This window comes from Saccopteryx bilineata, chromosome 4, assembly GCF_036850765.1.
Source record: "Saccopteryx bilineata isolate mSacBil1 chromosome 4, mSacBil1_pri_phased_curated, whole genome shotgun sequence".
Taxonomy (NCBI): domain Eukaryota; kingdom Metazoa; phylum Chordata; class Mammalia; order Chiroptera; family Emballonuridae; genus Saccopteryx; species Saccopteryx bilineata.
Genome location: NC_089493.1, coordinates 102820352 through 102848125, shown reverse-complemented (window position 1 = coordinate 102848125; position 27774 = coordinate 102820352). Strand labels below are relative to the sequence as shown.

The window sequence follows — 27774 nt, the reverse complement described above, 5'->3', positions numbered from 1 at the left end:
TGTCCCTCCTTGAAGAGAACGCTCATCTTGAAGACTGAATTAGCCAGTAAAGAAGATGAAGTGACAACACTGGAAATATATTGAGAATAAGGACTGTATCAATGATAGAATGGGTGGGAAGTTGTCAGTGAAATGATAGGAGGACGGAAAATAAGATGGATCATCTATTTCCAAAATGTTAAAATTATAAATCAGAAAGAAATATACAGGTGAATCCAACATCAACATCAACATCTACAAATAGAATAAAAAATACGTGAAATGGTATTTCTTTCCAAAATCATAGCATATTAATGGCAATAAAATCAAGAAAACAGGATTACGTCAGTCCAATAAAACATGTCCAATTCTCTATCATCAGCTTCAATAATTAACAGTCACGGCAAATCTTACTTCATTTCTATTCTCACCTACTGCCTACTTGCTTAGGCAGTTTCAAAACCAATTCCCAATATCAAACTACTTTAGCCATAAATATTTCAGTACATATCTCCAGGATACACCTTCAAAAACAAAACTATAACACTATTACCACACCTGAAGAAATTAACAATAATTTCTTAATATGGTTCAACATCCAGTTAGTGTTAAAATTTTCCTGTTGCATTCATTTATTTTTCAGTTTTCCCATTCAAAACATTATCTTAATAAGGACCACACATTGTAACTAGATGATAGATCTTTTTAAGGTCTTTTTTTTTTTTTACAGAGACAGAGAGAGAGTCAGAGAGAGCAACAGATAGGGACACACAGACAGGAAAGGAGAGAGATGAGAAGCATCAATTCTTTGTTGCAGCGCCTTAGTTGTTCAGTGATGCTTTATCCTATGTGCCTTGACCAGGGGGATACATCAGAACGAGTGACCTCTTGCTCAAGCCAGCAACCTCTGAGCTCAGCCGCAACCATGGGGTCATGTCTATGATCCCATGCTCAAGATATCAACCCCTTGCTTAAGCTGGTGAGCCCGTGCTCAAGCCAGATGAGCCTGCACTCAAGCTGGCGACCTCGGGGTTTTGAACCTGGGTCCTCCACATCCCAATCTGACACTATCCATTGCACCACCACCTGGTCAGGCTTAAGGTCTTTTTTAATCTACTCAATTCCACTGCTTGCAATTTATTTGTTAATTCATTTTTAAAAGGGATTGTTTTAGCAAACAAGCCAAAGAAAGTTAAAGAATACTTTTAAATTATGCAACTTTGTGCAACATTATTCATCACATTCTTTTACAATTATCCTCCAAATATATTCCAAATCTGTGAAAATTATTCAAATGGTTTTATGTGATAATTGATACCTGTGATGCATAAAACTTATGCTGCCCAAGAAATAAATGAAGCAGAAAAACTCTTACAAGTAAGTGACCTAGAAAACTGCACAAGATATCCTCTATCCATATTTATACCTTCAAATGTTTAATAAGATAAAATCCAAAGCAATATTTAGAAATATTAGGTATGAGGCATAATTACTCAGAATTTTAAGTGTGAGAAAGAATTCATCTCTAGCAGTCTCTTCTGACATCTCTTTCCCCTTAGTTCCCCACCTGCCCAGATCTCCCAACACAGTACCTTAATGTTCTAAATTTTAGAACATTAGGACAGTGTGACTTGTATAATGGATTTGTATTAGCTCAAATAGTTCTAGAACAAGAGACTCTTTTAAAAATGTTTATTTATTTATTTATTTTTAGAAAGAGGAATGGGGGGGAGGAGAGAGACAGAGAGAGGAAGAGAGAGAGAGATTGAGAGAGAAGCATCAACTCGATCAACTCATAGTTGGCGGCACTTTAGTTGTCATTGATTGCTTCTCCTATGTGCCTTGACGGGGTGGGGGTGGGGGGGCTCCAGCCAAGCCAGTGACCTTGGGCTTGAAGCCAGAAACCTTTAGGCTCAAGCCAGAGACCATGCGGCCATGCGATTATGTTGATGAGCCCACACTCAAGCCAGAGACTTTGGGGTTTTGAACCTGGGTCCTCAGCATCCCAGGTAACGCTCTATCTACTGTGCTACCATTGGTCAGGCCTACATGGTTTTTATAATAAAATGTTATTCACTTATTCAAATAAAAAATAACCTATTTATGCAAAGCACTATTAAAATTCAAAGATGGGGAAGAAATTCCTTGCCCTCAAGGAACTTATCAAGAAGTAAAACCATGTATGTCAATTGTGTCTCAATAAAACTGGTTATAAAATCAAAGCAAAAATTAATAATGCCAATAAAAAATACCACACATAAACATTATAAAAAAGACAAAAGTATGAAGGAATTCAGAGAAAGAAAAGATCTATTTTTTTCCTAATAACAGACAATATTTACATCTGAATAACTGACAATTAACTCCATCTCTTTTCTTAATCTGACCTTTAAAAACCTTCACATTATAAACTGAAAATGAAATACTTATATATGTGAGTATTCTGTTTCAGATTTGCTTTCAAATATCCCAGTAAAAAAAAAAAAATTAGGTAGGGAAGATAAAACAATGAAAGGATCTTGAGTTGAAGCTTGGTGAAGGGTTCAGGAGAGTTTGGTATACTGATGTATATCTGGAAATTTCTATAATAGAAAGTAAAAAGAAAATTCTATGTGAAAAAAACCAAATCAATTAAAATGATTCTCTGAAGTAGAATATCCATATATTAGAATAACAAAAACAGTTCAAAAATAATTTTAAAATATCATTTATTTATTTACTTATTAATTGAGAGGAGGGGAGATAGTGAGACAGACTCTCACATGTGCCCTGACCGGGATCCACCCAGCAAACCCTGTCTGGGGTCATGCTCTGACCAACCGAGCTATCCTCCGTGACCAGGGCCAATGCTTAAACCAATCGAGAGAGCCACTGGCTGCACGAGGGGAAGAGGGAGAGAAGGGAGAGAGAAGAGGGAGAGAATAAGCTGGCTACTTCTCTTGTGTGTCCTGACTGGGAATTGAAACCAAGCCTTCCATACACCAGGCTGACACTCTATCCACTAAAAATAACCAATCAGGGCAAAAAAAAAAAAAAAAAAAAAAAAAAAAAGTCCTATCTTGAAAAAGAAGACTGTTATTCTAAAAGAAAGTGTGAAGTCAAGTTATAGTTTTATTACCCTAAAATATAAATTCTACTTAAAATATTTTATTTATTCTAATACACATCCTTTAGTCTATTAAGTTCATTAGTCTATTCTCTTAATATGGTTAAACTTAAATAATATGCATCACGTAGCAGTTTATTTTAAATAGGTTTAATTTTTTCAATTAAGGTACTTTCACAAAACTGATAGTAGTAAAAAAAGTCAGTGAAGTCCAAGAGCATATTAAAAGAAAAAAAAGCAACAACAGACTTCTGAAAAACACATGTAAAAATTCTTAAGTACACCAAAAAACTAAAAAAACCTGACTTTTTTTTTATTTCTAATAGTTATAATTTGACTAAATCTAGAGGTTGCTTTAGCTGAGCAACCAACCTGTCAACTTACACTTAAAAGTTACCAGTATGTTTTCTAACAAGTGGACTTACTTGCTGTTTTAATACCAGGTTCTTCACTCCTTCCATCACAAACTGTGATCCAGTATTCATGACTCGTGATAGGAGACTAAGGGCAAAAGAAGAGCATCATAATAAGCATAAATTATCTCTCTATATGTTCTATATAAAATATATGGTTTACCGGAAAATTGTCCATTTTTGGAATAAAACAAAATACAAATTTTTCTTACTGTCAATAAACTTTATTAAATAATATAATTGCCATTATTATTAATGATTTCTTGCCAGCGTGAGGGCAATTTGTATATCCCATTTTTGAAAAATGTTTTATCTTTTGATGCAAAAAATTGAACCAGTGCTTGTTTGATATCTTCTTCATTTTTGAATTTTTTGCCCTTCAAAAAATTTTATAAGGACAAAAACAAGTGACAGTCGGAGGGTGCTAAGTCCGGTGGATGCGACAGAATTTCCCAGCCTAGTTCTGCAATTTTTTGACGAGTCCCCAAAGCAGCATGTGGCCTGGCATTATCATGATGCATATGATGTTCTTATTGAACATCGCCGGCCTCTTTTCTTAGACTGCTGTCTTTAAATTATCCAGTTGCTGACAATACTTCTCTGAATTGAGCTTTTCATTCGGTTTTAAAAGCTCATAATGTGTTGGTCCTCAAATGTCCCATCACATACACAACATTCTCTTATTCAGAGTCAAATTTGGTTTAGAGGTGGAAGGGCTAGGTTTTCCGGGTTCACAATATGCCCTTTTCCTTACGATGTTTTCATAGGTAATCCACTTTTCATCCCCAGTTATCATCTGGTTCAAGAAGGGCTCGATTTTGTTCCGAGCAAGCAGAGATGTGCATATGACCACTCGATCATCCAAATTCTTCTGACTTAATTAATGTGGCACCCATCTTGAATATTTCCACACCAATCCTATCTTCCAAATATGGTCCGAAATGGTTTGCTGAGCTGAATGAAGCCTTTCTGCGATCTCCAATGTTGTCAGAAAAGGATCTTGCTCCAACATGGTCTTAACAACATCGTCATCGATCAAAGATGGTCGCCCAGAACATGGCTTATCAGAAAGGTCGAAATCACCTGTTTCGAATTTTTCGAATCATCTTCTGCATGTCCTAGTAGAAACTGTACCTTCACCAAACACTTTCAATAAATTTCTACATGCTTCTGTAGCATTTCTTCCTTGTTGAAATTTGTAAAAATTACAGTGGCGTAAATGAACTTTATCAGTAACCATGGGTACACTATCGCTTCACACGTAAAACTAACGTGAATCAACTTTGTTTTAGTTAATTTGCTACGTTAGTATGTATACATTAAGTGGTAAAAATAGAGAGGCACACATGCACCAAATAAACAGGTGCTTACGTGTCGAAACTTGTGATAGAAATGGACAGAACTTTCTGGTAGAGCTGATATTTGCTTGATTCATACCTACCACATGCTGATGCCTTCGGTACCTACTATATTTGTTATCACTAAACAGAAGTGACCTGAGAATTCCAGTAACACTGCTGCAATTCTATTTAACAATAAAATAGTAAAAAAATACTCTGACTAGTCAATAATTAATAATAAAATGTAAAAATGAGGAGCTGCCCTCAAAATAAACATTTTAATTGCTTAGCCTTAGTGATAGGTTTTATTTATTTATTTATTTATTTATTTATTTATTTATTTATTATAAATGACCTTTTATTGATTTCAGAGAGAGGAGCGAGAGAGATAAAAGGGAAGATATTAACTCATCGTGGTTACTTCTCATTTATGTGCCATGACCAGGTAAGCCAGGGGTTCGAACTGGTGACCTCAACGTTCCAGGTCAATGATTTATCCACTGCGCCATCACAGGTCAGGCTAGCCTTAGCTATAGCTTTTAGGCAAACTGTAATTTGTGGAGAACTACTTGCTTTGCTGATTGCCTTAATGCTAAAACAAAAAAAAAAAATTAAAGATAGTAAATTAAAACAAGTTGCTTTAGAATTCAAAACACACCAACATTAATAATATCTATGCCTGTATGTTTGATGAGTAGCTCAAAAGTTACTATGTTCTCTTTATCATGGCAACTAGATCCAATCCTGTTTTGTATACCGTCTCTCCTACCATAAAGACTACCATATAAAAATGTGAACCATTACACACCTAATGAATTTGACCTTAACTCTGAAGAATGTTTGTTGTCTAAAATTTTAACATCAAAAATAACACCAACAAATGAATTGCCATATCAGGTTTATATTTGTCTCCCAAGTGTCTCACTTGAGATCCAAAGATGCTTTGTGCCTGACCAGGTGATGGCGCGGTGGATAGAGTGTCGGACTAGGATGCAGAGGACCCAGGTTTGAGACCCCCAGGTCGCCAGCTTGAGCGCGGGCTCATCTGGTTTGAGCAAAGCTCACCAGCTTGGACCCAAGGTCGCTGGCTTGAGCAAGGGGTTACTCGGTCTGCTGAAGGTACGCGGTCAAGGCACATATAAGAAAGCAATCAATGAACAACTAAGGTGTCGCAATGAAAAACCAATGATTGATGCTTCTCATCTCTCTCCATTCCTGTCTATCTGTCCCTGTCTATCCCTCTCTCTGACTCCTCTCTGTCCCTGTAAAAAAAAATGTTTTGTGAGACAGACTGGTAATCCTGTATTATAGTATCAGAAGGCTAGAGATAGCCTTTAAATCACCTAACATTTTCTTGTAACACATTTTAGTAAAATCTTCAACAACAAACTCCATAAGAAATCTAAAAGCTTTTTATCCAAGGTTGCTGGCTTGAGCAAGGGGTTACTTGCTCAGCTGGAGCCCCCAGTCAAGGCATACATGAGAAGCAATGAACAACTAAGGTGATGCAACTACGAGTTAATGCTTCTCATCTCTCTCCCTTCTTGTCTGTCTCACTCTCTTGCAAAATAAAATAAAAAAGAAATCTAAAAGAAATCTAAATCTTATATTCAATAAGATTTTAAGATATGAAACTGGTAAGTCTATTTATTATACATATGGAAATAATTTTCCAAATATATTTTCTTATTCTCTATCTTGTCCTTACTTCCCTCTGAAATGAAGAGATGGACAAGATGGAAGTCCTTTCTTTAACAGAAGCAATAGAAAGTGATCTTTGTTGGAATGGGTGGTTTTTAGGCAACTCCGTGGCCCCAGGCAGCTCTGATGGAGTGTGCTAACCTGCATTGTCTGAAGGGGAGGCCAGAGGACTCATCTTGCCAAACACTTACAAGGTCCTGCATTATGACAAGTGGGTTTATTTTGGAAATTGTTTCATTAAAAGTGGTAGTTCACATTAAGGCTAAGATAAACCTATTTTTTTCTGGGCTTCATGCTTTTTCTCTAAATTATAAAAAATAAGGTAAGAATTTAAAACCTTGTTCTGCTGCTTTGAAAATCACAGGATACTCTCCAGGATACTGAGAGTCAGGAATCATATCAAGCCCTGGGGACTTCCTCCCTATTACTTAACAGGATGCCCACGTCTTGAGCGCCTCAAGACCTAATTTCAAGTCTATACTACTTATCAACATTGATGTGAAAATAGCTTTAAGTTTCATAAATTTTTGGAAAATGAAAAATGTAATGTTTTAAGAACAAGGAAGCAAAAGAAGTCAATAGAGCTCATACCATGTAAAATATATTAACTTACGTTTTAAAATGAAAATTTAAACACTCTAAGAAGCCAAAGGTATGTTGGCATTTATTCTCTTTCACAATAAAAATATTCTGCATTCCAAGTCGGTGTGTTCTTAAGGCACGAAAGTCTAATTATGGTCTGGAGTACCACACTTATCCAATCAGAATGATTAAAAACTTACAAATGGTGAAGGGTAAAGACTTGACGTGGGGGGTGAACACACAATACAGTGTACAGAGATGTGTCGTAGAATTGGGCACCTGACACCTGTATTAAGAATGTTAACCAGTGTCACCCCAAAAAATTTAATTAAAAAACAAACTTACCCCATTGGTTTAGTGGTAGTGCTCCCATAGCTGGTAGGAGCTGAGGCCATCTTGGCAAAAGCCCTAAGAAATAAGAAAGTTATTTGTAAAAGCTGATTATTAGAGGTAACACTCCGTATCATAGTATTAAAGTATCTATTGAATAAGTGTAACTTTCATTATGCAGACATTGTCTAAAAGGAAAAATAATATAATACAGTATTTCAGTATAATTAGCACCAAAATAATTATATAAACCAAGATTATTTAAATTTGTAACCATAACTAAGATATAATACCCAAATATAGTTTAGTAGGTACTAAAACACTGAGATTCTTTAGAAAACAATGCACTAATTTTACAAACTTCACAACTTTCTTTCTTTTCCTTTCTATCTAATCATTAATGTGAAATGGACCTGCTGCCTTAAAAGTTCCATCACGTCCTGATGGAATCTAGTCTCTTCACTGTTCCCCCTCCCACACCCCTTCATTCCCAGACATATATGTGCCTTTGTCCATGCTGTCCTTTAGGGGCATAAATTTACTGCCTTCTTCTCCAACAGAAACTGTACATCTCCATTTAAGACTCAGTTCAAAATCATTTTCTTCATTAATTCTACTAACCAATGATTTTTTTTTTAGTTAGATCCTATATATTCTACACACTTTTACACATAAATGCTTACAGTCATTTATTTTTGAGTCTTTCTAAGTGTCTAGAATTTCTTCTCACCAAACTATAATTCTTGAAAGGTGGGTAAAAAGATGGCACTTAGATGGGTTTTAAAATATTTTCTTTCTGGGCCCTGGCCGGTCGGCTCAGTGGTAGAGCATCGGCCTGGCGTGCAGGAGTCCCGGGTTCGATTCCCGGCCAGGGCACACAAGAGAAGCGCCCATCTGCTTCTCCACCCTTAAAAGCCCAATCTGCTTTTAAGATTCTCTATCTTTAACTTTTGCATTTTAATTATGGCTTGGTATGAGCCTCTCCGCCCATCTGTCTCTCTCTTCCCCTCCCACAGCCAAGGCTCCATTGGAGCAAAATTGGCCCGGGCCCTGAGGATGGCTCCATGGCCTCTGCCTCAGGTGCTAAAATGGCCCTGGTTGCAAGAGTATCACCCCAAATGGGCAGAGCATTGCCCCCTGGTGGGCATGCCGGGTGGATCCCGGTCGGGCGCATGCAAGAGTCTGTCTGACTGCCTCCGTTTTCAACTTCAGAAAAATACAAAAAATAAATAAATTTTTTTTTCTTTCTGGGAATATGCTTGCTGTAGAGTCCAGAAAGCAGAATACTTCCAGAAGAACACTCTGCTTGGAGGTAATCTGTTATGTTTTTGGTATATATTCTTCTAAACTTTGGACATGTGCATATATAAACATATATACTTTTAATAACAAAGTTATATCATATTGTACATACTGTTCTATAATATATTTAAGTAGCATATTGTAATTTTTCGTCAATCTTCTTTTATGATTCTTACTTCAAATGCTTTAGTAAAAAAAAAAGTCTACCTAAAAACAAGAAAATCTTATGAGAGTTAAAAAAAAAGGAATTACTAAGATGTGATAGTTGAAATGCTAAAAATATTCTATTTCAATCCAGACAAAATATTCTATTTCAATCTAGAGAAATCCCAAACACAAAAATCATAACCTTGTTCAGAAAGGAGGATGTGAATCAACTGTCTTCAAGAGCAGACTGAATTTGTCATTAACAAAAATTTATTTTTCACTAGAAACAGCTATATGAATAAATAAGTAATACATTTATTATCATATAATAATACATAATACATTTTGGCTGAACATTATCCTAATACTACACATTACCACTGAAAACTAAGATAATGAAAAACTGGTATGAAAGGAACTGAAAACCTAGAATAAAAATTTTTATATTTGTATTAATGATTTCAGTTTTAAAAACTATGTAATATGCATATGAAAAGATATACACTGTTTACTTGTACATTCTGGATGTTAAGACTCCAGGTAAATTTTTGCTTTCTTTATACCTGAGTTTTCTAAAATTTTCTTGAGTAAACTGGTATAAATCTTATAATTGGAAAAAGAAAGTTACAAATTAGAATTCAAAATTTTGCAACCACAGAAAATGATGCCCAAGACTCTCTTTCCCCTTATAACACCAAATGTTTGATTAAAGAATTCCCACACAGTGGTAATTAAAAAACGACATATGCTACATAGCCAAATGTTTAAGTGTATATATTATGAAAATTGGAAAATATGGTTTTCAGTTTCTCTTTTTTAAACAAAGGTTTTTTTTGGTGTATTTTTTCTTATTACAAAAACACAGTCAAAAGAAATTTGAAAAAACAAATGGAAGCGTAGATAATAAAAAGTACTCATATATTCAATACTTACAACTCAGAGTTAACCACTGCTAACAACTTAGCATATTTCTCTAGCTATGCACATTTAAAAATTAAAGAAAAATTTAAATTATAGTAGGCACAATATATATTAGTTTCAGGTGTACTACACATAATTATGACACTTATATAACTTATGAAGTGATTACCCAACAAATCTAGTATCTGACATCACATATGGTTATTACAATATTTTTGACTATATTCCTTATGCTTTACATCCCCATGACTATTCTGTAACTACCAATTTGAACTTCTAAATGCCTTAAACTTTTTCAACAATTCCAATCCCTGGTCCACATGGCAACCAAAATGTTTTCTGTACCTATGAGTCTGTTGCTGTTCTGCTAGTTTACTTTTTTTTTTTAGATTATACATATGAATAAAATCATCTGACATTTGTCTTTCTCTGTCTGACTTATTTCACTTAGCACAATACCCTCTAGGTTCATTCGTGTTGTTGCAGATGGCAATATTTCATTTTTTTTTTTTTATGGCTGAATCACATTCCATTATATATATGTACCACTTCTTTATCCATGTCACCTATTGATAGACACTTAAATTGCTTCCATATCTTAGCTACTGTAAATAATGCTGCAATAAACATATGAATCTATATTTCTTTTCAATTTAGTGGTTTGGTTTTCTTTGGTTAAATATCCAGAAGTCTAATTGCTGAGTCCTTTTTGTCTCTTGCTAGAGCCTTTGTTTTAAATTCTATTTCATCTGGTATAAGTATTGCTACCAGGCTTTTTGTTTTACTTCCATTTTTATCAAGAATCTTTGGTAATCCCTTTACTTTCCGTCTGTGTGTATCTTTTGATCTGAAGTGAGTCTCTTGTAGACAATATATGTAAGGGTCTGGTTTTTGTTATCCAGTCACATGTTTTTTGATTGGAGCATTTAATCCACTTGCATTTAAAGTAACTATTGACAGGTATGCATTTACTGCCATTTTATTATTCATATATATTTTTTTCTTCTTGTTTTTAAAGACAACCATTTAATGTTTCTTGTGATAGTGGTATAGGAGTGATGAAATGCTTTTGATTGTCTGGTAGCTCTTTATCTGTCCTTTGATTCTAAATGATAGCTTTGCTGGGTAATCTAAGTCCTTCCTCTTCATTACTTTGCATATTTCCTGCCAGTCCTTTCTGACCTACAAATTTCTGTTGATAAATCAACTGACAGTCTTATGGGAGCTCCCTTGTAGAAAACTGTCATTCTCTTGTTGCTTTTAAGATTCTCTATCTTTAACTTTTGCATTTTAATTATGGCTTGGTATGAGCCTCTCTGGGTTCATCTTATTTGGTATTCTCTATGCTCCTTGGACTTGTATGTCTATTTCCTTCATCAGGTTTGAGAAGTTCCCACTATTACTTTTTCAAGTAGGCTTTCAATTTCTCTTTATTATTATTGATTTTAGAGAGAGAAAGAGAGAGGGAGACAGGAACATCAATCTGTTCCTGAATGTGCCCTGACTGGGGACTGAACTGGCAACCTCTATACTTCCAGTTGATGCTCTAACTCAGTGGTCCCCAACCCCAGGGCTGCAGACCGGTACTAGTCCGTGGGCCATTTGGTACTGATCCGCAGAGAAAAATAACTTACATTATTTCCATTTTATCTATATTTAAGTCTGAATAATGTTTTATTTTTAAAAAATGACCAGATTCCCTCTGTTACATCCGTCTAAGACTCACTCTTGTGCTAGAATGGCTCTGGTTGCAACAGAGCAACGGCCCAGATGGGCAGAGCATTGCCCCCTGATGGGCATGCCAGGTGGATCCCAGTTGGGCGCATGCGGGAGTCTGTCTGACTGCCTCCCCGTTTCCAACTTCAGAAAAAAAATAAAAAAATACTTGTGTATTAATGTACTTACAAGATATTTTGTTTTTCTTAATGACAGTCTACCTTGTGTACATTTGTCTTATCTTTATATAAAATTAAGAACTATATGTCCTTTTTAAGATGATTCATTTGAGAAAGAGCATGAGGGAGAAACATTTGTTATTCCACTTAACTTGTGCCTTCATTGGTTGCTGCCCATACGTGCCCTGACCAGGAATGGAACCTGCAACTTGTCATTTCAGGATGATGCTCCTGATTTAGCTGACTGGCCAGGGCCATATATACTTATATGAAACTTACATCTTTTGCATTTCCCAGAAAGTGTCTGGCATGTAGCAGTAGCAGGTGCTCATCAAAGACTGGCTAAATGAATGATTTTTAGGTGAGAACTTGTGATAAAGTTTTGATAGTTCCTCAGTGGGTGGCATAACTAAATATTTTGGATTTGGTAAACTAAAAATTGGTCTAATTAAATTTTGAAAGTCAATTTAATCAGTGAATGTTTTTAGTAGCAGAATTGGTGTGCGGGCTGCGATTTTATGTTGCCTGCCAGGCATTTTCCTTTCTTTATTGGATAAGGTGTTAACTTCTTGGATGTTTTGCTTTTTGAAACACAGTATTTCTCAAGAATATGGTAAGAGGGATGATGCATTTTGTGCTCTAAACTGTTAGAAAATGTCCACTTGCCAAGAATATGTACCATTGCATGGTGGTGAGTTATTTAGGCTAAGCTCTAGTTTCACTAGTTTTTTTTTTTTTTTTTGGTCTTTACTTCCAGGAAATAAAGGCTGGGAAGAAGGTTATCAGGTAAATGTGTATATATGTATATGCTTTGGAAGTAAAAACATTCTCAGGCAGGTTTAAGAAACTCCAAAAGCACATAAAGAAATATGATTGGTGGATTTGAATCCTGCTATTCTGTCAAGTCTAAGACAGGAATACAATTAACTGATACTTTAAGTTTTGTAGACTAGACTGTTGGCTTAAGTATTTTGGGGGGGTATTTTTCTATTTTTTAATTTATTGATTTTTGGGGGGGGAGAGAGAGAGAGAGAGAGAGAGAGAGAGAGAGAGAGAGAGAAAGGGGAGGAGCAGGAAGCATCAACTCCCATATGTGCCTTGACCAGGCATGGCTTAAGTATTAACATATTAAGTTCCTAACATAAGAAATAACTCATTCACCGATTTATCTATTGAGTACTTTGTAGGTAACATAGCTATTGATGGTGCAAAAACACTGATGTTACTGGCTTAATATTCTAAAATCATAGATTTAAAAAGGTTTATTCACTGGACATTGTGTTTTCCTTTTATGGAGAAAAAGTATAAATGGGTATGTAAGGAACTCATATGACTAGGGATGACAAATTGTTAATACAAAATTGAAATCATATAGTTTTACTTAAGCTAGAGGTATTTGACTGAATAAGGCTTTTATTTCTAATTATTGTTAAAACTCAAAAGTTATTTCGGCCTATACACTTGTCATACTTTGCCAGTACCTTGAGAAGAACTGTATAGAAAATCTATTTTGAATAAACATTTGGTAAAGTTCTGATAGCACCCTGAAATCAAGCATTTGCTATTTTAAAAAACTTAAATCAGAGTTGGAATAAAATAAGTTCTTGCATTTAACTTGTGTGAGACTTCTGAGAATGTTTAGCTAGAATTTTGAAATTTGAAACCTCTGATGACTACAGAAAGCAAAAGTTCTGATGGTGCCTTGGGCTTTAAGAAGTCTGTCTTCTTGTGACATGTATGAGGAAGGGATTCAGTATCGATGCTAAAGATTTCAGAAACCTGACACAACAAGAGATCCATCCTTATATGAGGCCAATCTTAGAATCTATTCCACTTAAACACCATTAGTGGGTGCTAGACACTGGGGGTGAGAAGCAGCCCCTTCTCTCTTGGAGTTTACATGCTAGAGATTGGCCCACACAATAAACTGAAGTAAAATAAAATAGAATATATGAAAAGGGATGTGAAGGAAGCAAATTAGGTGCTAGCTACAATATTTCAAGAAAATTATTTAACATGCTGGCTTTAACACCCTCGGTGTCTCCTCCCTGTGTGCTCACAGGGTAGACCTCTCGAAAGTGACACTTTTCTAGATTAAGGGCTGTGTTGAGCCAAGGTAGGAGGGGTATGTTCAGACCCTCTCTCACAGAATGAAGTGCTCATCCTTCAAAACCCCAGCTACAGAAATTCTGGAGTCATCACTGTTTCTGTGGTAGTCACTATCTAATAGAGTGATGAGTTAAGAATCAGACACGAATACGAATAATTTTCTTTTTCTTTTTTTTCTGTATTTTTCTGAAGCCGGAAACGGGGAGAGACAGACAGACTCCCGCATGCGCCCGACCGGGATCCACCCGGCACGCCCACCAGGGGCGACGCTCTGCCCACCAGGGGGCGATGCTCTGCCCCTCCCCAGCGTCCGGGCCATCTTTGCTCCAGTGGAGCCTCGGCTGTGGGAGGGGAAGAGACAGACAGAGAGGAAGGAGAGGGGGAGGGGTGGAGAAGCAGATGGGCGCTTCTCCTGTGTGCCCTGGCCGGGAATCGAACCCGGGACTTCTGCACGCCAGGCCGACGCTTTACCACTGAGCCAACCGGCCAGGGCCACGAATACGAAGAATTTTGAGGAAATGGCACGTTTCACCTCCCCACCACCCTACCTGGTGTTTCTTTTGTAGGTCAGTAGTATGGCCACAGGGAGGAAGAATGTCTCTGAGATTTCAGCTTTGAGTTCAGATTGCTAGAACTGGACTACACTTCTCAGTTCCTGGGGTGGCAAGCCCTGTGGACTCATTGGAAAGCTCTGCACTACCCCTCAATTGCCCCATCCCCCCAGCCCTGGGCTGCTGGAGTTCAATGCCACCAAATCCAGACTCACTGTGACGGGAGCCCCAGCGGGAGGTAATTGTCACCTCTGCAGGGGGAAAGGACTGCTTGGTCCCTGGTGATTCGGAGAGAAAGGTTCACTATTCTGCAGTTTACTCTCAGCCCCAAACTAATAAAGGTTGTATAAATAAAAGCTGGAACTTGGGGGGGGGGCAGTGCTTGGTTGCTAAGGGGTACACACGTGATATGGCTGCTAGTTGTGACATGGCTGCCAACTCTCACACAGGTGCCAATTATTTAGCTTTAGCTCAGTGCATGGTGCTGGCATCTCTCTTGCTTAGGTCACTTGCTGTGCCCCAATCATGCAGATTGCTCAATGGGCCCTGGACATCATGTTCAGGTTGCACCTATGGGGCCCATGGCCCCTGTATGCATGGCAGATGTTGTGGCTGCCGTTCCAGGCAGCTCAGCTTCAAGCTGGCCCTGGACCCTAACCTACTGACTCCCCCGCCCTGGGGCCAACCAAACCCTGACCTCAGGATCAACAAAACCTTCCCCTGAGCCTTCATATACCTCTGAAGATACTGAATTTCCCTCCCAACAGGAAGCCTCAGCTCTACCTGCAGAGGTCCTTGAGGAAGTGGAACCTTCTCTGACCCCACAGGAGGCCCAAGCTCAGCAATCAGAAGCCCCGAGGAAAGAGAAGCAACTTCAGTTAGGAGGGGCTTCACATCAGCTTCCAGAGAGGAGCTCAGCTCTGCCTCAAGTGCACTTTGCCATTATAAAGCCTTTTCCAGTCGAGCACGAGGGTCCTGCTCATCCTCCCAAATCCTCTATGTACGATGTGTGTCAGGAGGTGCTGGCCTCACCTCTGGGTTCAGGTGAAGCTCAGCATCCAATGCTGCTGGATATTAAAGATGTGGACCTGGGTGTCTGGATAAAGCCGGAGCCCCACAGGAGACTGAACCATCTGCAGCTAAGCAGAAGATCTCGGCTCATCCTCCAAAGTCCACCGAAGTGGTCAAACTTCCAACCAGCAGGAGACCACAGCTCAGCCTCCAGAGCACCCTGAGATGATGCTTCTTTATCCAGAGCTGGTTCAGGGTCAGCAGCCAACCTTGACTAAAGACATGGAAGTTGCTAGAACTCAGCAACCAGAGTTATCTAAGACAGTTCCTCCAATGACAGAACAAAATGCCACTGTGAACACGTGTGAGCTCTGTACCCTGATACACCTGAAACAACAGAGCTGGGAGCAATGAGGACACAGGCGTGCATCCTGCAACTCCTCCAGGCAATGAAACATTGAAAAATTTCAGCAGTGCTCTCTACGCTCCATTCATACAGTGCCTCCGACTCTCAGAGTGGCCCCAGGGACATGCGGAGTCTGTGTTCTGACCTATTAGGTCACCCGCTCAAATCGCCACAAAGAACAAGCCGGTGCCAACCTCAGGAGGTCCCATGACTACCCCCCATCTGCACATCCCATTGCTTTGGGTTCAGGGCCAGCTCCCCCCGCTTTGCCATTTTTATTCACATCCCGCCCTAGTGCGCAGTGTGAGGGCGAGCTGTGGCCACAGCTCCTCTGTCCTCTCTCTCTCTACAAGGTAGCCCTGGCCCATGCGATCCAGGCGGTGGACAGGTGGCTGTGTTGGAATCGCTGCTGAATGAAGCCCAGCGGCACTGGTCTCCCCACAATTTATATTTCTAACAGCACAGCAGAAATGCACCAATTAATTCACTTATATCCTTGGCATAATATTTAATAAATCTTTGCATTTTGCTTAGCTGCATTTCTCTGATTAGTGAAATTAAAACTTTCTTTTAATATTTTTGAGACATATGACCCAAAACTTCATTCTTTGACTTTCTCATTTTACTAGTGAAGAAAATATAAACATGTCTAGGAAAAAAAGACATCATTATTTTATGTTATTTTAAATTATGAATAGAGAGGGTCAGATAAAATATTTATACCACTGACTAAAAAAATATTAAGGCATTGTTCAATTTTCTTAGTAATACTGCCATTTTCTTGAGAATTCAACTTCCATGGTATGCTCTTAAATGATGAAAATTAAAAGAGGAAATAAAACTTACTTCCACTGTTTGATATATTGTAAAGGATTAAGGTTGCATCCTGCATCAGTTAAAGCTTTTTTGTATTGCTCCAAATCAGCCTGAAATAAGCAAAGAAATAAATGACAAAAAATTTTATTTTCATTAAAGAGAAGATCATATTGTTTGTTGTCATTTGATTATTCAAAAAGTTAGACCAAAGGCAAAAGTCTGTATTCGAGAAACCTAAGTAGAGTGGAGCTATATCTGAAATGAGTATCTAAGTGAGCACCTGAGACAAAAATCACATATGATGAAAATTACCTTTTGACAGGCTCCCAGATCATCTCTATTTTGCACTTTGACATCCCTCTGTAAGTCCAACAGAGTCAGTTTTTTCTCCACTGTTGAAATAGATGGCCTGTCTTTGGGATAAGCATTAAAGAAAAGACTTGGCTTGACCGGGAATATTGCAGACCGAAACACACAGGAAGGATGGCAGTGACTGGGGAACTGCAGATCCAGGCTCTGCTCTCATAGTCTCTGGAGAGGTCCAAGTTCATTCACTGAATAGCAGCAGGTGTCTTATGCTATTTTTTCTTTCTTGTCCTTTCTATTTCCTAATGAGTAAGTCTAGTTGAAATTGTATAATTTATAGGAGCTTATCATAGTAATGCCACCATAAATATTTTGTAAAACAGAAACTTTAAGCTCACCTTCAACCAAAGATATTTACTGCTTTGCATTTTGAGGCTATTAATCTGCTATCAGTAGTCATAATCTGCTTCAAGCCTCTTAATGATCACTTAAACTTATGAAAAGACATAATCCTTACTAAAAATAAATGAAAATAAAATAATGTAGTCAAATTAATTTTTTTTTTTTTTTTACAGAGACAGAGAGAGAGTCAGAGAGAGGGACAGACAGGGACAGACAGACAGGAACGGAGAGATGAGAAGCATCAATCATTAGTTTTTTGTTGCACATTGCAACACCTTAGTTGCTCATTGATTGCTTTCTCATATGTGCCTTGACCGCGGGCCTTCAGCAGACCGAGTAACCCCTTGCTCGAGCCAGTGACCTTGGGTCCAAGCTGGTGAGCTTTGCTCAAACCAGATGAGCCTGCGCTCAAGCTGGCAACCTCGGGGTCTTGAACCTGGGTCCTCCGCATCCCAGTCCAACGTTCTATCCACTGTACCATCGCTTGGTCAGAAATTAAAAAAAATTTTTAATTAAGTTTTAAAATCATATATTCATGAGATAACTGGCCCTGGTTGAGTGGTCAGTGAATAGAGTGCTGTCCTGGCACTGAGGTCATGGGTGTGATCTCCGGTCAGGGCACTTGCGAAAAGGAACCAATGAATGCACAACTAAGTGGAACAACAAGTGATACTTAACTCTCTCTTTCCCTCCTCCTCAAATAAATGGAAAAATTAAAGATTCACCTATGAGAATCCCCTAGGATATAGGTATACCCCCATTAATGAGAGTTTTCTAAAAAGGAAATGACAGTTTCTTACTGAATTATAATACGGATTATAGATGTATTCCTAGGATAAAGTATAATTGGCTGATAGCAATGATGGGTTTAGTTTGCGGTTTTAACATGCCAGAGATTTTTGACCAAAAGTCTTGCAATATACCAGACACTGAAAAATAAATGCCACCAGCAAAAGAAGAGTTTTCAAGAGCAGTATAATTCTAGATGTCATCTCTGAGCTGCTTGTGCTTGCTGCCTATCCAGTAAAATTATACTGAGTTAACATTAGAAAGAGTTAACAGGTCTCTAACCCAGCAACAAGGCTTATACCAAAACCACTGCTTTCCTTCACAGTAAGTAAGTGCCTATAAATACTTAATTTTTTTCCCCTCAAAAGCAACTGATGGCTTATTACAGAAAAAACCCCCAAACAATAAAATTACCCACAACCCATGCTTCAAGTGAGAACAAAAATCTTCTAGAAGGAAATTTGTCATTTTCTAATCATTCTTAGGAATATACTAATACAGAAGTAGTTATCTTATTGCAATATAAAGTACCTCTACTTTATTCATACACAAATCATGTGACATGAATCTTTAATTTTATCAAATTACAATCTTTACAGAACTTTTTGGAACACTGAGTATTTTCCTTCAAATGACTCTTCTTTTATAATGGACACTGGTTTTAAAACAACCTTAAAATATTACCAAATTTTTACTTGAAATTAAAGATAAATTCCTTGGAAGTCAAATAAGTATCAGTAGCTATAGCTTAAAGGAATGGAACCTTTAAAATTATCACATCCAGAGAAATGATAAGACCAACCTTTCAAACAGCATAGCAAACTTGGTTAATTTAATTTAGAATAGCTTTTTTCCAGAAATAAGAATTTTGGCTACTTGAATTCAGTTCATGTTCCAACAACTTAAAAGTGGTTAGATATTTAATAAGAGGGTAGTTCTCTTGGTGACAATAAATACTGCTATAAAACTCAGCAGTAAACAGACCCAGCCTTAATAACCTGTTTTTATTTTAAGGAAAGGAATAAAGTAGTTATTTGGCCATAGTCATTTTTACTTCTATTTTTGAAACAAGTTATTTCCCCTTCTGTCCAATAAATGAATAGAGAAGACATACCTCAGAAGGTGCCTGCTGTGCGCATATATAATAGATAAGAAACAGCCTCATTTTATCTTCTGGAGTTCCTGCTACATAGGAGAAAACAGACTTTAAAAAACCCTTCATAATTCTGGTTAAGTATTTAGTCAACACTTACAAGTTATAAAAATTCAAAGCATATATAAATGTGGCTAGACAAAATACAGTTCTTGATCCAGCTGATTTAGAAGTGTTAAAGTTTTAAACACTATAATTACAACCAAATAAAATACAGATATAGAAAAAGATTAAATGCTTTGAGGTTAAAGAGATGGGATATGGAACTATCTCCATGCTGGTCTTCCAAACTGTGTATAATAGTGAGATTTACTTTTTAGAAGTAAACTCAGAAAGAAAAATATAGGTAGGGTAATCATACAGTAATTCTAAAATTGTATGATTGTAAAACAGGATAATATTGAAATGGAAAGGGGATGTTAGTAATGATTACATAAGGACGACCAGCATAAAAATGGTACTGCCTTGGGAAACCAGTTATATGGTCAACGTAATGAAACCCTGCTGACTAAAATCATCTAGCCTGGCCCTGGCCAGTTGGCTCCGTGGATAGAGCTTCAGCTTGGCATACAGATGGTCTAGGGTTTGATCCCTGGTCAGGGCACACAAGGGAAGAGACCATCTGCTTCTCTCCCCCTTCTCTCCCTCTTTCCATCCCGCAGACAGTGGCTCAATTGGTTTGAGCATTGGCCCCAGGTGCTGAGGGTGGCTCCGTTGGTCTAAGCGCTTCAGCCTTAGGCATTAAAAATAGCTCGGTTGATTCAAGCATTGGCCCATGACAGGGGTTGCTGGGTAGATCCTGGTTGGTGTACATTCTGTCTCACTATTTCCCCTCCTCTCACTACAAAGGAAAAAGAAAAATGAAAAAATAAAATAAAATAAAGTTATCTAGCCTAAGATCATACTTCTCAAATTAGGGTCACTAATGAATTGTACATGTCTCCTCTTTCTGAAGGGCATTGTATTACTTATATGCGATTTGGGGAAATAACACATTTATATTAAAAACACTGATGTTTTATGCATAGTATCTTTGCCTAAAAATTTAAGACAAAACATAAGATTTCAAAGAAATTTCTTGCTGCAGTGGGTGGCTTGGGTTACTATTATTATTACTCAAAGCCCAAAACTGTCCAGAAAAATGAATTTATTCTTCCCTCTGCTACTGGGTTTACTTGGGTGCAAGTGATAAAAGTCAAAAGTAACTCAGTTTCACTACTCAACAAATAATAATACACACTCTCTTCATACTGTGTCCCAATACTCAAGAAATCAGAATTGTTACACTTATATTACAGAATAAAATCTAGAATGTTTTCAAAACATGACTGATGAAGCACCCATTTTTTTTTTATGGTTGGAATCCAGACACCCATTCTCAAATTGTTCTTATTTCCTATATGGTATATGACAAAGAATGGTGATAAAGATCTTGCTCCAAAGTCTTCATGTTTACAAATAAATCTAGTATCTTGGAAACTTTAAGTATTAGGTTATGAGATTCATGATCTCGTCTAAATTCTAGGAGAAAGCTGATATCGTTGTTTTAGCAGTAATTAGCTTTGCTGAGTTCAGGCCGAAGTTCCTACCACCTTCTCGTGGGTTGCAGTTCCAATACTGATTTTATTTTCAAAACCTTTTGCAGTACTACTGGGATCTGTCTCACTGGCCAGTGGCCAATATGGGAACTGGAAAGTCATTTAGCCCTTCACCTAGGTACTTCCCATTTCCCTTTGCCCTCCCTTTTTGGTGCTCCAGCCAAAAAGCTTTGGCTTTAGTAACTCCCTCCATTGTGCATTTCCTGCAACTGTGACTAAGCAGCTAGAGTTAAGAGAGAGAGAGAAAAAGAGCAATGGGGCTTCTCTAGGCTCTTAGGACCAGGGCTCCTAAAACAAGAAGAGAAATGGTCCCCTCCCTCAGAGTTTTAGCCTGTGGGTCCCTGCTGTTGCTTTCACTATCCTTAGCATCTAGCATAGACTTTTCTCAAAGTAGGCACACATTCTACTTAAAGAAGGAACAGTACCCATTCTATAAGGAGAAACATTTTATAGTTGCTATAGGATTAATAAATGTCCTCAAACCTTTGCTAAGCATTTTAAGAGTCAGGATGGTAAGGGCTGCAGAGCCCCAGGATGCTTAAAAGGAACATGAATCACAGGGGAACCAAATGGAAATTGTAAAAATGTATCCTTCACAACTGCAAGTACTCTAAAGCCTACAGCCACAGCCTGGGTCCTCTTGTCACAGCTAAGTTTCTATCATAACTGTGCTCTAGTTCAGTTTCCCGCTCTAGTTGAGTCCTAGTGTAAAATGGTATTTATAAGCTAAAATCTTGACTACTGGAGTATCATTGCTCCCAGCCCTGCTCAGTTGGCAGAACTAGAACAATACATATATACATATGTGTATACAGATACACATCTGTATTTATTTCTCTATCTAACAAATACATAGTGAAAACACTAAGTCCACACAAACAATTCTGATTCTAATCTAGCATTACAGGATTCACTCTAGTTTTCTCCTCTCCCTTTCCATGTTTATAACTCCCTTCTCTGCCACCAGGAAACCTGGCTCCCTTTATAGTATCCGATATATTCACTAATTTAACCAGTCCTTCATATGTAACAAGTGCCTTATCTTTGCCGCCATCCTCTGCCTGCATGGAAGCGCCTACTCACTTGGGCTCTGACAACCTACAAAGGACTCGCCCACATGCCTGGCCACTCCTCTCACTCACTTGCCTATGGTGCCCCTGCACAGCAACCTGTTAGAGCTTACACTCTGAGCTGGGTCGTTTCCACAAGCGGCACTGCTCTTTTCAGCCAGACTTCAACACCTTACACTAGGATCACCAAGCCTCCCGTTACCACACACGCAGATGCCCTTGTTCTGCTCAGGGTCCAACCTCTTGTTCTGGGCAAAAGTGACAACAGACTCCTGCTTTGCATAAATGCCTACACTGCTCGGCCTTAGGCAATGTCTTTAAAAATAAACTGTTTGAGAAAGGTGAAAGAAAAAAGAAAAGTCTGTTTGCCTTTTTGTCAACACACTATTAGCTTTAACTTTACTTAAAAAATACTGTAAATAACTCTGAAGTAATGGACGTATATATAAATATATTTTGCATTTTTTCACTGTAAAGTGCAAAATACTTAAAATGTTATCATCTTACAACAAATCTGGCCTTTTAAAAGTGTGAGCAGTATTTATGGTTTCTCAAAAGTTTTATGAATAGAACCTTTAATTATAAATAATTTGGATTTTTAAAAATTACTTTCAATTTGAAATAAAGTCTAAAGCTTATACAAAAACTCTTAACTCAAAAACCATCATCATTCAGGTGAGTAGCTTTAGTGCAAAATATGAGATAATAGAGCTTATATGTTTTTTATTAATTCTGGAAAAGAGTTGAGATTTGAACTGAAAACTATTCTGAAATGATAAATAAGTCTCTAAAATTTAGAGATTTTTATAGACTAAAATCTTATATCAATCCCATTATAATTGAAATATTAAATTATATTTTCTAAGTACCAATAGTTATACCTTATTTTAAAAAATCCAACAAATATATTTAGATGAATATAAAATATAAAAAAAATGACAAAAGAGTTTAAAAGTGAATTCCCTAAATATTTAAAATAGAATTCAGTTTTAGATACATCATTTTAGAAAACTCTCTATGGTTAAACCAAATTAATTAGAGTGTATCACTTAAAGACACCTGCTTTGAATATTATAATACCTTCACTCTTCCTAGAACCAGAAGAAACTGAGCTTGATGTATCACTTTAAGTAAATGAATATAAAAAGTGCTTAAATACCATCAAAGAAAAGTTCAATAAAATAAAATGCAAACGATTTTTCTACTTTATAAACTGCTATGCTACAAACTTCTCAACAGAAAATAGGTCATTTAAATCATCACATTATTAGCACAGATTATCATAAAAACAATTCTATTCAGATTTTACTAAAATTGAAAATGCTGTATTCATCAGATGTGAAACATTAACTTCACATTTATGGTACATACCATCAGGGTCTGATATTATATCTAGAAGAGATTTATCCAGAGTAGTTTTGCTCATAATTTTTTCTTCATACTCAAAATATACATCTAGTTTTCTTGCCTGTTTCAAAATAAATATTAGATTAGAATACCTCAAGTAATAAAAACACACTGAGGGCTGGCTTCCCAGCTTACAAGTTTCTATATCTATGATTGATTTTAAAAGCAAATGTTCATTTCCTAATATAATTTATTTTAAAGCTTCTTACTTCTGATCATACACTTAATGTGAAAAACAATGAATTGACTATTTTGTTTACCATATCTGACTTATAAAGTCAAAAATTAATTCTGCATGTCATCTTTATATTAGCAAAGATAAAAATCACACAAATCTCAATGTATGAATTGGTAACTAGCATATAAATAATATTGATTACCATGCAAATTAATGGTCATGTTATAATTACATTTTGTAGTGAACAATATACATATTTTCACCTTAACTGGACAGAAAGTTATCCTAATTAAATAATTTCCAGTTGTTTTTAAATAAAACTGTTTTTCCTCATTAATATTCCCAGTTAATACTTTGAAGTTATAGATAATGAAAAGTAGTCAAACTTAGCTTCTCAGTATTACACCTTTTCCCAAATTTAAAATTTGTTGCTTAAAATTATCCAAATGAAATTAACATAAGGATCCTCCAGAGGAAATAAAAATTATTAGCAAGTATCTATTAAATTATGTTTCACTGTTTAAGATAATACAAAAAAGAGAAAAGAACACGTTTTCTATTGAAGGTGTTAACTATCTAAGGCAGTAATTTTCAACCTTTTCATCTCACAGCACACAGAAATTACTAAAATTCTGTGGCACACCAAAAAATATATTTTTTGCCAACCTGACAGAAAAAAAATAGGTATAATTTTGATTCATCACACTGCATGGCTATTGTTGTGTTGGCTGTTTGTGTTTTTTTTATTTGACAATCTAAGGAAAAAGAGGTCAGTGTCCCTGACTAGTCAGATATTGCATGTTTTAAAAATTCTTGCATCACACTGGTTGATAATCTAAGGGGGAACAAAAACCATTTATGAAATAAATTAGAATATTTATAGATACCAACAAAGAATCAATCTATAAATACAGAACATAAATATGTAATATATTAAGCTAAGATGACAATGAAATAGTTAATCAATTGTAGAGTAGAAAGTGATTAAATTTGAGCTGAATTTTGAGTAATTTGGAGACAGGGATAAATAAGAGTTCATTTTAGTTAAAGGGGTCAAACCGAGGCATAACCAGACTGGAGAAATCTGACTGGTAGACTAAGAACTGGTTTTGTATATGAGGCAAAAGGAGGTCAGCAGAGTCCCTCAGTCCCACTCCCCTATAGTGGCACACAAGGCCAGAATTTTAAATAGATGAAATATTCAGTTTAAAATTCCAAACAACATAGATAGGTATACATTGAGATCTGTCCTAACCATCAGCCTCTTCCATTTCCACATATTCCTATGGATATTTACTTTATTTCTTGTATAGTTTTTCAGGGTTTTTCTTCAAATAAGTATAAGCAAATAGGGTCTATATCCTAATACCTCTCCATTTTCTGACACAAAAGGTAAATACACTGTATTCTTCTGACCCTTGCTATCACTCAACAATATATCCTACATCAGTACATAGAGAATTTCCTTATCAATGAGCGCCTGATAAGAGTATAATAAGCACTATTAGAGATTTCCTTTTCATAAACGCTTTGGCCCTTCATCTTCTTCAGACTCCCTGATATATGAGCTACTTAGGTACTGTACAAAGCTAGTCTGAATACCAAAATAGATGAGGGGAAGCCTAGAAATGGAAAAATATGTTAAAATGAATGAAAGAACTAGAAAAGATTCTAGGAAAGAGACCATGGTAGTGGCTCTGGAAATGGAAAGGAAGAGTCAGATATTAAATAATTAATATGAGAATGGATATGAAAAGCAAAGTAGTGAAGTCAAAGATAACTCCTGAGGAACTAGGATGATGGTAGTTGGAATCATGTTAATATGAATATTCGATTAGAAAACACTCATTATCTATAGACTGAAGCAGGGAATGTGATCAAGTAAGGTGTAAGCTGACTTGCCGAGCCTCACAATGTGCTCTAGCCCAGTGGTCCCCAACCTTTTTTGGGCCACAGACCGGTTTAATGTCAGAAAATATTTTCACAGACCGGCCTTTAGGGTGGGACGGATAAATGTATCATGTGACCAAGACAAGCATCAAGAGTGAGTCTTAGACGGATGTAACAGAGGGAATCTGGTCATTTTTAAAAAATAAAACATTGTTTAGACTTAAATATAAATAAAACAGAAATAATGTTAAGTTATTTATTCTTTCTCTGCGGACCAGTACCAAATGGCCCACGGACCGCTACTGGTCCACGGGCCCGGGGGTTGGGGACCACTGCTCTAGCCAACCTTTCCTGTTTAACCCCTATATACTAGGGTAAGTTTCCCCTAGTTACAGCAAATAATTCTGACTTTTCATTAAACACTGTGCATCTAGCCTTAGGCTCTGATTATTCTCTGAGCTTTTTAAGAATATATTCCCTCCCATCACCTGCGTGATGAATTCTACTCATTCTTCTAGGACCAGCTTCTTTGCAACTCTTTCTTTGATTAGTTCTTTGCCCTTCTTGCCCTTCCCCCAGTCTCTTTTCCAGCTGGAAGAATTTATTACACCTTTAAATGTGCACCAAGAGCACTTTATATACTTCTTCATAACAACAATGATCATACTATATTATTTTCCATTGTTTACATGGAGAGTAATAAAAGTATAAACTCCCTAGAGTGCATTTAATTCATCATTTAACCCTAATAGCCTAATGAAGCACATGGCTTAAAACAAGTACTTGAGAAAACAACTGTTGAATTTCTATGCTAAGATCAGGACATATACAGGTAAGGAGTCATCTTTAAAAATCATGACAATAGATGAATAAACTTCTAGAAGTGAAAAATGTAAATAATCAAGTCTTTTAGTAATCTGACACATAAAATTAAATATAATGTATGTTCTTACATAAATCAGTAGAAAAATATTCATTTTGTTCTTGTTTTAAAATTATTTTTATTTATTAATTAATTTTAGAGGAGACAGAGAGCTAGAGCGAGAGAGAAGGGGGGGAGGAGCAGGAAGCATCAACTCCCATATGTGCCTTGACCAGGCAAGCCCAGGGTTTTGAACTGGCGACCTCAGTGTTCCAGGTTGACGCTTTACCACTGCGCCACCACAGGTCAGGCCTTTTTTTGTTTAAATTTAATATTTTATTATTTACTACTACTAATAATAATAATTTACTAAATAATAATATTTTATTATTAGAGAGAGGAAGGAGAGAGAAAAGCAGGAGGAGAGGAGCAGAAAGCATCAACTCATAGTTGTTTCTCGTATGTGCCCTGATCAGGCAAGTGAGCGAGCGAGACAGGAACATCAGTCTATTTCTGTGTGTGCCCTGGCCAGGGATCAAACTGGCAACCTCTGTGCTTTGAGTTGATGCTCTAACCAACTGGGCTATCTAGCCAGGGCCATTTTGTTCTTCTTAATGCATTAACTTACACTTTAATTTCTAAAAAGCAATGAAATAAAATACTCAAGCAACTTAGTTTGTTAATGAGTAGGGAGTTTCTTTTAGGGGTGATGAAAATGTTCTAAAATTACATTATGGGTGTGGTTGTACAACTCTGTGAATACACTGAAAAACAGTGAATTATACATTTTAAATAGATGAATTATATTGTATGTGAATTATGCCTCAGTTAAGCAGTTAAACAAAAGTAACATGCATTTCAATGCACTAACTGGGAAGGAGTCCCATGGAGAGGGAGAGAGGGCTGAGTAGAAATTTTCTAACCTACATAGTATCTTTCAGCATCGACAGTATTAGGTACAGGCACTTTCCTTACAGCTATGGCATTTAAATGTTTTTAGACAGTGAACCTCAGGACCGTTTTTCTCAAACTGTATCTTCTGCAGAACCCTAAACATAAAGTGGGTACATGTTACCCATTAAATGTCTTTATGGAGCTCAAGGGTAGGAGAACAGTGTTTAAGAACTGCAACCTAGATTACCTCATTTTAATTCTCCAAACAATACTGTAAGCTAGAAATTATTAGTTCCATTTTAAAGATGAAGAAACAGACACACAGAATCATATTTATTTAAGTTACTAGAGTAGAAGTAGTAGAGTTGAGATTCAAATCCAGGTCAGACTCCAATGCACACCACAGATAAAGAGTAGGAAAATTTTATTTTCCTCAAGTACAATTTATTGTTTCTTTTGTACATGCTTTATGAAAAAAAGTATAATTGTAAATTAGTACAGATTTGGATTTTTAAAAATACACATAATTTATGTATATGTGCCAAAATGTTATTTTGGCCAGAGATGACATAATATCTATAGGTCCTTTCCCAATTTCTTGAAATGCGCGTTAACA

The 27774-nt window shown here is 36.7% G+C and overlaps 1 protein-coding gene across 4 annotated transcripts in view; it reads right to left on the bottom strand.

Moving 5' to 3' along the window:
- Positions 1–27774, bottom strand: part of SCFD1 (sec1 family domain containing 1) — a 130963-nt gene that overhangs the window by 22942 nt on the left and 80247 nt on the right. For all 4 annotated transcript variants that reach the window (XM_066277651.1, XM_066277650.1, XM_066277652.1 and 1 more), the window contains 5 exons: positions 23299–23395; positions 19221–19291; positions 16640–16719; positions 7467–7529; positions 3511–3586 (listed from right to left, as the gene is read on the bottom strand). In XM_066277651.1, coding sequence (XP_066133748.1) covers positions 3511–3586; positions 7467–7529; positions 16640–16719; positions 19221–19291; positions 23299–23395 — 387 coding nt within the window. The remainder of the gene's footprint in view (positions 1–3510; positions 3587–7466; positions 7530–16639; positions 16720–19220; positions 19292–23298; positions 23396–27774) is intronic.